At 43.3% G+C, this 12,220-nt stretch overlaps 1 protein-coding gene across 2 annotated transcripts; it reads left to right on the forward strand.

Annotated features, from left to right (window-relative positions):
* The first annotated feature begins 4,016 nt into the window (after positions 1–4,016).
* On the forward strand, positions 4,017–10,456 carry LOC121584935 (protein limb expression 1 homolog). 2 transcript variants are annotated; one of them, XM_041901200.2, is made up of 6 exons: positions 4,017–4,260; positions 4,915–5,111; positions 7,539–7,679; positions 8,167–8,262; positions 8,933–9,010; positions 9,243–10,456. In XM_041901200.2, exons 2-6 carry the CDS (start codon positions 4,929–4,931, stop codon positions 9,519–9,521), a joined length of 777 nt encoding a protein of 258 aa, XP_041757134.1. In that variant the 5' UTR covers positions 4,017–4,260; positions 4,915–4,928; the 3' UTR covers positions 9,522–10,456. The 2 variants fall into 2 exon arrangements, with proteins under 2 accessions (XP_041757134.1, XP_041757132.2); XM_041901198.2 differs by lacking the exon at positions 4,017–4,260 and having other exon boundaries at positions 4,272–5,111.
* The last annotated feature ends 1,764 nt before the right edge of the window (positions 10,457–12,220 follow it).

Genomic DNA, 12,220 nt, shown 5'->3' on the forward strand with positions numbered 1-12,220 from the left:
TATGGAAGTTTACCTGTTCATACTTCTCTGAAGCTTCGGTTGTAACAAGAAAAACTTTGCGAATGCCAACAAGCCTGGTTAACTAGCTACCTGTATAGCAAATCTATTACTATGTAAAACTGTGCTTATAGAGATTAGCTCTGTTTAACTGTGTGACACTGACAGTAGCCTACTGAGATTGAGAACCCTAGTTCGAGTGGCGCAGTGGTCTAAGGCACTGCATCGCAGTGCTAGCTGTGCCACTAGAGATCCTGGTTCGAATCCAGGCTCTGTCGTAGCCGGCCGCGACCGGGAGACCCATGGGGTGGCGCACAAGTCGTCCAGGGTAGGGTAGGGAATGGCCGGCAGGGATGTAGCTCAGTTGGTAGAGCATGGTGTTTGCAACGCCAGGGTTGTGGGTTCGATTCCCATGAGGGGCCAGTATGAAAAAAATTAAATAATAATAAAAAATATATATATAATGTATGCACTCACTAACTGTAAGTCGCTCTGGATAAGAGCGTCTGCTAAATGACTAAAATGTAAATGTAGTTATAAAATAGAGATGAGATGATTACTTGGAACAAAATAATTTCATGAAATAAATGTAATTCACACATCAACTGAAATATTGTATTAAAGTCATGTGAATAAATTATGGTTAATAAGTGATTAGCAGTAATGGGCAGTCACTACCATCATGGGACTTTTATTAATCGTTTTATTCTGTTTTGTTACAGCATTTAACCCACATAATGCATAGTGCATTTAATAATCGAACCGAAATGAACTGACCTCAAAAAGCACTAATCGCTCAGCACTACTTGTTGGGCTGTTAGCAAGCTTTTCTCTCTTGACAGTCTCGCAACAACCAACAACTGTGTTGCAAAAGTGTGTAACTGGGGTATATTCATTATGCCGATTCTGTTGCAAAACGTTTTGTCTGTTGCAAAACGTTTTGCAACAGAAACTGTACGTCACTAGTTACCACAGCAACAAAGTCATAAACCCCGCCTATTTCTACAATTTCTCTTCCTAAAATTTGATTTTAAACCTTTACCTTAACCACACTGCTAATCTTATGCCCAACCTTAAATTAAGACCAAAAGCACAATTTTGTTATCATGAATTCTTACGATATAGCCAAGTTTGACTTTGTGACTGTGGTAACTAGTGGAAACCACAGAAAACGTTTACTCCAAACGGAAAACGTTTTGCAATGAAAACGAACGTTTTTAGTGGACAATTTCAGGTAGGTCCGATAGAGATGAATAGAGGACTCATCATGGATATAACCCGTTTTATACTGAACAAAAATATAAACGAAACATGCAACAATTTCAAAGATTTTACTGAGTTACAGTTTGCTCGCATAAAAACTGTGGATGGAACATGGTTAATGTGTCATTCAAATGTGTCATTCATTTTCCACCACTAGAGCCACATCTCTATCTGACATATCTGTTTTCTTTGATTGGTTATCATGTTGAAGTCCAATGATCTCACCTCCTCCACAGAGACTCAGACAGCTTGCTCCATGTGGTTGAACACAGCGGGAGGAGGACGGACAGTGAGGCTACCGCCGGCAGCGTAGGGAGCTGCTCTACTATACCACCGGTCAGTAGAGCAGTATACACTGACATGGTCGCACGCAATCCCTACACTAACATATGTATTGTTGTGTTGTAGAAGGTGGTTCGTGCGAAGGTGAGGAGACAGCTGAGTAAGCAGCAGAAAGCAGCTCAGAGGAGAAGACTGATGAAGGGAGAATCTAACCTGGTCACCGCGGAGATCAAATCTAGTCTGGAGACTGATGGCTTCTGGGGCTGAGAGGGACGTGAGTGTGTGATTGAGCGCAAGTCAAGCGTGTGTGAGTCAAGCGTCTGCGTGAGTTAGTTGAGTAAGTGATAACCTGGTCTCCGAGGACAGCAGAAGATGAGGAGAACATGAACCACATTGGAGATGAGAGGAGAAGGACCTATTGGAAGAAGGCCAACAGCAATGATCCCCCAGTGTTGAACTCTCCTGCTCTGTATCTTCTGCAGTGTGAATACTTTCAATAAAGACCACTTTAATATGGATGACAATGAGTCCAGGTGTGTATTCACAGTATATAGCTACAGTTCTAAATAACATTTTTATTCACATTTACATTTACATTTTAGTCATTTAGCAGACGCTCTTATCCAGAGCGACTTACAGGAGCAATTAGGGTTAAGTGCCTTGCTCAAGGGTATTTGAATGGGAGTTTAGAATCGTTGCACATATTGCCTATATCTTCCAAACAAATAGTGATTTGCAGACGGACAAAGGGCTGGTAAAAGTAATGGATTGCATTGATATAGTGCTTTTCCAAGTGCTCAAGGTGCTTTACCTTGTAAAGAGAGTACTTGTGTCACTCACTAGCAGAAGTCTTCAGAATGGTGTGTGTGTTAATGATTGTCCTCTAACGGTTCTCAGTGGCTGTGGAATGCAGTGTTGTGTGTCTTAGGGGGGCTGGTTACTTGTGCTAAACTCCTCTAGTCCCAGGGTCTCTGACAATGAAACAGGCTTCTCAATGGATGACATTCACCCCATGTATACCATAGGGCCAGACACACACACACACACACACACACACACACACACTCGTGAACAGAACACACTTGAAGACACATACATCCACCCTCTCAATATCCAATGAGCTCTACAGGGCCAGGCAAGACAAATACACACACTCACACAATACACAAACTCACACTTGCACACACAACCTGAAAATGAGGAATGGAAGTCTTGAGGACAGAATCCCCTCCATTCTGTGATAGTGAGTATATTAATCTGTAAGATATTTGGAGGGAGTGGGTGTCTGGGTGAATGCAGAGCTGAACAATGGCCATTCATACACGCAGCCAGAAAGGAGCTCAGGCCCTGGATCGACAAGAGTCTGAAGTCAACAGCATGGCTCCATCCTGCCCACCCCCATTCACACTGTCACACACATACACAGCATTCCTCTGAGGATGTGGGTTAGTTGGTGTTTGGCTGGGGGGTTAGGGATTAGGATGGGGGTTATTAACGTTGGTTGGTCTTATGGCACATTTCACTATGAGAAGCTCGAGCACATTTCATGGACAGAGGGACCCAGTCAGGGGTGGGACTGTTCTGTCCATTAGGATCCCTGCTGCCAACGGCCCTGGTATGTTTAGGGTGTGACCCAGACCCTTTGTGGCTGTGAGAGAGGAGAGAGGGGCTCCACAGTGACTCTCTATAGAGTGGGGAGAGGGCGGGGGGGGTGGGGGGGGGGGGCACATACCAACAGCAGACCTCAGTGTTTGTGCGTGTGATGGGGCCCCCTAGCTAATTAGCAGAGATTGTGACAAAGGTAGAGCGCTCCAGAGGAGAACCCCTGGGGAGGCCTTCATACGAGAGAGGGGAAGAGAGAGGAGAGGGGAGGAGGAGAGAGAAAGGGGGAGTTGAGTTAAGGGGAAGTGCAGTCTTTATCCTCTTTCATTTAAAAATGATTGAGTGGGGTTGTGTTTGGAGTAGTTTCCCACTGCTTGCTTCGCTCACCATGGAACATGTTTTGAACTAGACAGAGTGTGTGTGTGCATATGAGCAGGATTAAGCCAGTGTGTGAGCTAAACTGAGTGTATGCAGGAAGACTGAGATTGAAGAGGATGAGACAATTTTGGGATTCTCCATACGATAACATGATGTCACACCTTCTGTCCCCAAGTGACTTCGGGTACCAGCCTCAAGGACCGTGAGTAACTACCAATACACAGACACACACATGGAGACACACAAATACATGTAACTATGATGATGTCACCTGCAGTTGAGTCAGTGTGATGGCCATACTCAGACAATGCTTTTGGTAATGCATATGGCTGTTTTATATAGGCATGCATTGCATTTAGTTACTCAAAACACACCGACATAGTGCCAGGGAAATCTTCAGTGAATTGCTTTTATCACAGGAATAATCTGGGTCTGGGAAAGCAGAGTTGGAAAGGCTGATTCATTAGATGCTTTTTACCCAGATAGAACATTCATGTGCCTCTGTTTACTGTATTAGCCATACATGCACACAGTAAAAAACATTATGTTTGATTTGATTTGATGCAAGCAGTGTCGTGTAGAGATTTTCCACTGTATTGAGCTACAGTAGGCATAATCACCTTTAATGCATTTGATTTTAATGAAACTTTTTCACTCAAAGGTAAGTTTGTTGTTCTTGTTCATCAGGATGCATGGCTAGCCTGCCATGACCTGAAGCCATCTCTGCAGCCTTGGCAGGTAGGGTTAGAGTTGAGTGGTTGTGTGGTGTCCCCTTTTCCTAATTCAGTTCGAACAAACTCAGCCTGGGAATGTTCAGTTACAGAAACAGGTTATTTCCACAAACATACACACAAACATGCACACACTCACATGTATAACTGTGGCCAAGACTATAGACGGACGGTAGATGTTATCAGAAGTTAAACAAGGTTTTAATGGGCTGTCTCTACATTAATTAAGAGAAATATATCTACAGTCCATTCCAACAGTGTCCGCTTCATACCCTTATTAAGTCAGCTAGAGGTTCTGTAGAGTAGCTTTGTGGTGCTGAGTCTAGCTGACTTCCTGTGTCTAGTTCTGTGCCCTCAATTGCTGTCGTTATTGAAACTCTAAATCACCCTGACCTCTTATCCCCCTGAACCCCAGAATGACTCCTTATCCCCCAAGCTCTTCATGCATCATTGTGTTTCTACCACAGGCACAGGACATCTCTGAAACTCTGTCATCCTGACATGTGGCTTGTTGTAAAGCCCTGAGGACTCTTTTAGATGTATTTTAATGTGACAATCATCAGGCCTATTTGCAGACTTTCATTATTGTGTGTGTGTGTGTGTGTGTGTGTGTGTGTGTGGGAGTGCATGCGTGTGGGTGTGCGTGTGTGCGTGTCCTCAGTGAACATTGTGGCCATGTTGCGTAACTTTTGGGAGCAGAAACAGGTGAAGGGGTCCGACAGCCAATCAGAGGACTCGGTGAAGGGCTCTGTCAGCCAATCAGAGGGCTTATTGTTGTATGAGTCTGCCCCTTCCCCAGGACCCCCTTACATCTGCTACGTCACTCTACCTGGAGGAAGCTGCTTTGGAAACTATAAGGTGACTGCCATTATAACCATCACAACCACAGCTACCTAAGCCACCTAAACCAGCACTACTCACAAAACATTATCGAGTTCCACTGTGGTGGAAAGCTAGGGTTGTTGTGGACAGGGGTATGGGTGAGGTGGGGAAAGGGGTTGGGGGGTGGGTAGGGGTGAGGTGGGGGGTTAGGGGTTGGTGGTAGGGGTTAGGGTTGGGGGTAAGGGTAAGGGTAGGGGGTAGAGGGAGAGGTGGGGGGTAAGAGTTGGGGGCCAGGTGGTTATTTTCATTATCTCAATGACAGGAGCCCACCATGGAGTAGAGACAGTGTTTCCATAGTGCAGCCAAAGACCACCACTGAGCAGCTTTAAAAGGTGCTCTGTCATTAGTGTGAGTGAGAAAACACCTGTCTGGACAGGGAGTGCTGCTCAGCCTTGCTGTGGGTCTGAATGGTGTGTGGAGGGTCTCATTACTGCACAGCCCCTAAAGAGAGGTCCTTCATCTATACCCCTCAGACCCTGGGCAGTACACACACACAGCCTCTCAACCTGCTTTGATGATTTTATTCAGCTGGAATCCCGTGATGCTTTTCAAAGGGCTCATTGTGGCTCACACAGCCTCCCAAATGGTGAGGCCCCAAATGCCTTCTGATTGGTTCAGCTGCCTGTGATGTCATAATCTGATTCCACATTTGATTGCTAATCCCATGATTTGCTTTTATAAACTCTCACATGTTGAAGAAAGTAATGAGAAACGAACCCAAGCAGAGGCATTTTCTAGATGGCCTTTATTTCTGTTCCAGTCAATCATATTCATGCAAACAGTAATCCCTCATAAACAGACTACTTAAACATAAATGGTACCGTAGCTCTGTCATGATACAACGGGATGCGTGAGGTAACGAGCAGCATAAGTTACGGTGCTTTGGACAAATCATGATTTCACAGGTGTTTTCTTATTTATTTATTTGTTGTATTATTTACCCATCCACCTTCGGAGGACAAATATATATATTTATATATTTTTTACAGCTTTTCTGCTACATATACATACATTTTACATATAAATTTTACATACATGGTACTTTTATATAAAGCAGTCACATAACAATAATACATTACCAAACATAAACTCTTTAATCCCACCCCTCAGCCCTTTCCACCTATCACCATAGAACACCCTCGTTTGGTTTCCATGTGCCATATATTTTTCAATTGTGCTGTGATGTTTTACATACATTTTTAACCTTTCTAATCATATAGTATCCACAGATTGTGAGCTAAAGATGAAAACCTTTCCTACGAGTATTATTATATTATTTATTGACTGACTAGGGCTTTCCAAATCGCCCAACACTGCTATTTGTAAGGTTAATTTTAAGTGAATGTTGTGATTCTTTTACCATTCCTGGACCTGTGACGAGAAACAAGCTACATAGGGGCAATACCAGAATAAATTATCTAGTGATTCTGTCTCTTCGCAGCAAAATCTACAGAGCTGAGATTGTTGTATGCCCCATATATTTAGCATTCTGTTGGTGGCAAGAATTTTATATAATTATTTAAATTGAAAAACTCGGAAGTGTTGAATCAAGTGTTGTTTTTTGTACCAGTTCATAAACCATATGCCATTGAATCGGTACATCGAAAATCTCTTCCCATTTATTTTGCAACCTGTATGGTGCAGCTGTCAACATTTTTGTCCTCAAATGAAACTGGTATATTTTTCTATTTATGCCAATTCCTTTCAGCCAATTTGTATCTTTAATATAAGGCAGGTAAACAAGTTCCCTACCTTCTCCCTTTTCCACAAGCCTCCTCCATTTTTTGTGGTAATGCTGCAATCAGTTGGTTGTAAATTTGGATTGAGAAGACATTCCCATATATTTTCAATAGCTGCATATGTGACATAACTCCACCGTTTATATTAATTATATCATTAATAAATATATTACCAATTTTAAACATTTTATTAAGAATGTTTTTCTATTAATCAGTATATTTGAGTTTAACCATAACATTTGTTGTAATATTTGTTCTATCTTTTCTGGAGGATAAAACTGAAATTGTAACCAGCTTTGTATGGCTTGTTTTAGAAAAGGCGATACTTTAAACAGGTGTTAGCATCCTTTGAATTTCGGAAGGGGAGGGGACATTTGTCCCATAGACCTGCCCCATAACTTGGAAAGAGAGAAGGTGGAGCTCTTCATTCTGGTTCAGATCCTCGTTCTATCTCTTCTCTTAACACGTATGGACCCAGAACAAAATCGAGCATCTTACCAATTACGCGAGACTTTGGTTCTGGGTTGACCGAGATTATGCAAACAGTGATCATCTCAAACCAACAACACTGCACATATAATTTACACAGTGGGACTTATGTCTCCCTCTTTTCTCTCCACTTCCTCTCTCTGCCAACCTCCCACCTATTTCTGTTTCTCTGTAGGAGTGTGAGACCCAGGCGGAAGCTCGTAGGGATGCGGCGCGTGTCGCTCTGATGAACTCTCTAGTGAACGAGCTGCCGTCTAGACTAATCACTCCTCTTTTCATCACACACAGCCTGCAGGAGGCTGCCTCCGCCAGCACCGTGAGTCTAGCACAGGACTAACTCTAGCACAGGACTAACTCTGGCACAGGACTAACTCTGGCACAGGACTGACTCTAGCACAGGACTAACTCTGGCACAGGACTAACTCTGGCACAGGACTGACTCTAGCACAGGACTAACTCTGGCACAGGACTAACTCTAGCACAGGACTAACTCTGGCACAGGACTGACTCTAGCACAGGACTAACTCTGGCACAGGACTGACTCTAGAACAGGACTAATTCTGGCACAGGACTGACTAGCACAGGACTAACTCTGGCACAGGACTAACTCTGGCACAGGACTGACTCTAGCACAGGACTAACTCTGACACAGGACTAACTCTAATTCACAACGACTAAGCATCAGCATGGCAGCATGGATAGGATAGGATATCCTGAGTTATTGATTATGAAAAGCTCTCTTCTATGGGCTGATATCAGATGTGTCAGTGTTTAAGTGTTGTGTTACTGTATGTTGCATCCAGGTCTCTGTGGAGGATGCCTGTGATCCTAGCACCAGTATAGGAACCTATTGTCTCCTGCTCCAGTCATACACTGGCAGAACCATGTTGGAGTTCCAGGTAAGGACAAGATTATCATAGGAATTTGTTATAGGCTAATTACTGTATGTTATAATATATCTTTGCTGGTCTGATAATTATTTTCTCTTGCACTACAAACATGATCTCATACGGACTCTTTTTTTACTTTTTGCTGAACCTATTCTTTGACCTCCACCACCTGTTCAAAGCACTAGCACTTGTTTCATCGCACTAGTTCCATCTGTTTCTGATCATTACCCTTATCATTTATAACACCATCTATGGATACATGGCAGCCATCCAGCCAGACAGTATGCTCTCAATCACAGCTTCAGCAGACAGGCTTGGAACATAAATGTTTCACGTAACTTTTCAAACTAATCACACACAGTTTGGTTAGGGATTAGAAACATACTTTGATAATCTATCATCCCTTTCCTGCGTAATTACACAATTCATACTTGTCAAGTTTCACTGATAATTTTGTATGCCGTTCTTTTATTGCTCAGGTCTATTCACTCTCTCTCTCTCTCTCTCTCTCTCTCTCTCTCTCTCTCTCTCTCTCTCTCTCTCTCTCTCTTCTCTCTCTCTCTCTCTTCTCTCTCTCTCTCTCTCTCTCTCTCTCTCTCTTTCTCTCTCTCTCTCTCTCTCTCTCTCTCTCTCTCTCTCTCTCTCTCTCTCTCTCTCTCTCTTCTCTCTCTCTCTCTAGGAGGGGATGACAGTGTTTCAGTTGTTACACTGGAACGGGACGTTGAAGGTTCTAAGGGAGAGACAGTGTTCCCGCCAGGCAAGTCCCTCATCTGGATATTCAGTTATATAACTGACCCTATAATCCTCTACCCCATGGGTGGCCAATCTTTGATTTGTTTGAATCAGGTGTGTTACTGCTTGGTTGTAACAAAAGTCTGCACCCACACTGGCCCTCTGCGGACAAGATGGATACACCCCTGCTATTCTCACATCAGAGGGTGCTACATCAAGCGCACCGCCTGATTGGTTATTACTCTTTGCCCCCACAGAGTGTGATTGGTTATTACTCGCAGCGGGAACTGGATGCCAGCATGCGCAGCAGCATGGCTCTGGATTGGCTGGGCAGGGAGCGGCAGACTCCAAGGCTGCTGAGGATGGAGCTACGAGCAGCACAGAGGGAACTGGACGTGGCTAGGCGTCATGGCAATGAACTCCGCTTCTACAAGGAGAAAACAGAGATCCTTAGCCTGGCACTGAGTCAAGCATTCACACACCAACCACACACAGATTCACATGAATCACCTGAACCACACATACACCACCAATGAGTCGCACATACACACACAAACTACATGAACCACCTGAACCACACATAAACTACGAACCATTAACAATCCAGACAAAGCCCCTGATCCACACATGAAACCCTGAACCACCATACATACACCCAGCTAAGCCTTTTTACATAGAAAGTGAATGTTGTCCCTGGTGGTAGAGAGATCAACTCAACCATAGAACCTGCGGGTGGAATCAGATGAGAACAACAGATGCCGTGTTCACATACTAGTTGGAACTAGAAAACTCTGAAATTTCCGGCTTGCTCTGGTTGTAGTTGTTTATACATTTACTGCATTTAACGAATCAGCAAGTTGGTCATTTCTGAGTTTCCTAGTTTCCACTAGCATGTGAACAGTGGCAAGAGAAAAGAGGCGCTTCATCAAGAGGGACTGAGCAGGTGATTAGGTCAAAGGTCACCATAAACACTGCCAGGCTACCATCAACATTACACAAACAGAGAACTGTTTACTTTATAGCTGCTGTCAAATTCAAGACACAGCTGAGACAGCTGACTGTGAAATATGTGTGTACATATGAAATAAATACTTTGTCTGTCTGCTATATAATTATATAACATATTTCCAACTAGTTTTCATTGGGAAGGCAGATAAAGCGTTTTTATCAAAAGCAAAGCAATCACTTGTGCATGTGAAAACACCAAATCCTACTCATTACTCCACGTGCTTAATTATGTCACTTTTGTTTTGAGCGTTCAGCATGTTGTTGGAAGACCAAAGCTAAAGTAATATGAAGTTTGGGAACACACAAGTTATGCTTCTTGATAATCATAGATAGATTTAACTACACTATATATACACAAAGGTATGTGGACACCCATTCAAATTAGTTGATTCGGCTATTTCACCCATAGGCCTACCTGTTGCTGACAGGGGTATAAAATCGAGCACACAGCCATGCAATCTCCATATACAGTGGGGGGAAAAAGTATTTAGTCAGCCACCAATTGTGCAAGTTCTCCCACTTAAAAAGATGAGAGAGGCCTGTAATTTTCATCATAGGTACACGTCAACTATGACAGACAAAATGAGAATTTTTTTCTCCAGAAAATCACATTGTAGGATTTTTAATGAATTTATTTGCAAATTATGGTGGAAAATAAGTATTTGGTCACCTACAAACAAGCAAGATTTCTGGCTCTCACAGACCTGTAACTTCTTCTTTAAGAGGCTCCTCTGTCCTCCACTCGTTACCTGTATTAATGGCACCTGTTTGAACTTGTTATCAGTATAAAAGACACCTGTCCACAACCTCAAACAGTCACACTCCAAACTCCACTATGGCCAAGACCAAAGAGCTGTCAAAGGACACCAGAAACAAAATTGTAGACCTGCACCAGGCTGGGAAGACTGAATCTGCAATAGGTAAGCAGCTTGGTTTGAAGAAATCAACTGTGGGAGCAATTATTAGGAAATGGAAGACATACAAGAACACTGATAATCTCCCTCGATCTGGGGCTCCACGCAAGATCTCACCCCGTGGGGTCAAAATGATCACAAGAACGGTGAGCAAAAATCCCAGAACCACACTAGGGGACCTAGTGAATGACCTGCAGAGAGCTGGGACCAAAGTAACAAAGCCTACCATCAGTAACACACTATGCCGCCAGGGACTCAAATCCTGCAGTGCCAGACGTGTCCCCCTGCTTAAGCCAGTACATGTCCAGGCCCGTCTGAAGTTTGCTAGAGTGCATTTGGATGATCCAGAAGAGGATTGGGAGAATGTCATATGGTCAGATGAAACCAAAATAGAACTTTTTGGTAAAAACTCAACTCGTCGTGTTTGGAGGACAAAGAATGCTGAGTTGCATCCAAAGAACACCATACCTACTGTGAAGCATGGGGGTGGAAACATCATGCTTTGGGGCTGTTTTTCTGCAAAGAGACCAGGGACGACTGATCCGTGTAAAGGAAAGAATGAATGGGGCCATGTATCATGAGATTTTGAGTGAAAACCTCCTTCCATCAGCAAGGGCATTGAAGATGAAACGTGGCTGGGTCTTTCAGCATGACAATGATCCCAAACACACCGCCCGGGCAACGAAGGAGTGGCTTCGTAAGAAGCATTTCAAGGTCCTGGAGTGGCCTAGCCAGTCTCCAGATCTCAACCCCATAGAAAATCTTTGGAGGGAGTTGAAAGTCTGTGTTGTCCAGCGACAGCCCCAAAACATCACTGCTCTAGAGGAGATCTGCATGGAGGAATGGGCCAAAATACCAGCAACAGTGTGTGAAAACCTTGTGAAGACTTACAGAAAACGTTTGACCTGTGTCATTGCCAACAAAGGGTATATAACAAAGTATTGAGAAACTTTTGTTATTGACCAAATACTTATTTTCCACCATAATTTGCAAATAAATTCATAAAAAATCCTACAATGTGATTTTCTGGATTTCTTTTTCTCATTTTGTCTGTCATAGTTGACGTGTACCTATGATGAAAATTACAGGCCTCTCTCATCTTTTTAAATGGGAGAACATGCACAATTGGTGGCTGACTAAATACTTTTTTTCCCCACTGTACATACATTGGCAGTAGAATGGCCTTATGAAGAGCTCAGTGACTTTCAAAGTGGCAAGGTCATAGGATGCCACCTTTCCAACAAGTCAGTTCCTCAAATTTCTGTCCTGCTAGAGCTGCCGCGGTCAACTGTAAGTGCTGTTATTGTATAGTG

Source organism: Coregonus clupeaformis, chromosome 16 (assembly GCF_020615455.1).
Source record: "Coregonus clupeaformis isolate EN_2021a chromosome 16, ASM2061545v1, whole genome shotgun sequence".
Classification (NCBI taxonomy): Eukaryota; Metazoa; Chordata; class Actinopteri; order Salmoniformes; family Salmonidae; genus Coregonus; species Coregonus clupeaformis.

Excerpts from the sequence above, each read along its gene's own strand:
- LOC121584935 (XM_041901198.2), top strand. The coding sequence starts at position 4,791 with ATGTATTTTAATGTGACAATCATCAGGCCTATTTGCAGACTTTCATTA. Across the intron at positions 5,112-7,538 it reads GCTGCTTTGGAAACTATAAG|GAGTGTGAGACCCAGGCGGA; the intron begins GTGACTGCCATT and ends GTTTCTCTGTAG. Across the intron at positions 9,011-9,242 it reads AGAGACAGTGTTCCCGCCAG|AGTGTGATTGGTTATTACTC; the intron begins GCAAGTCCCTCA and ends TTGCCCCCACAG.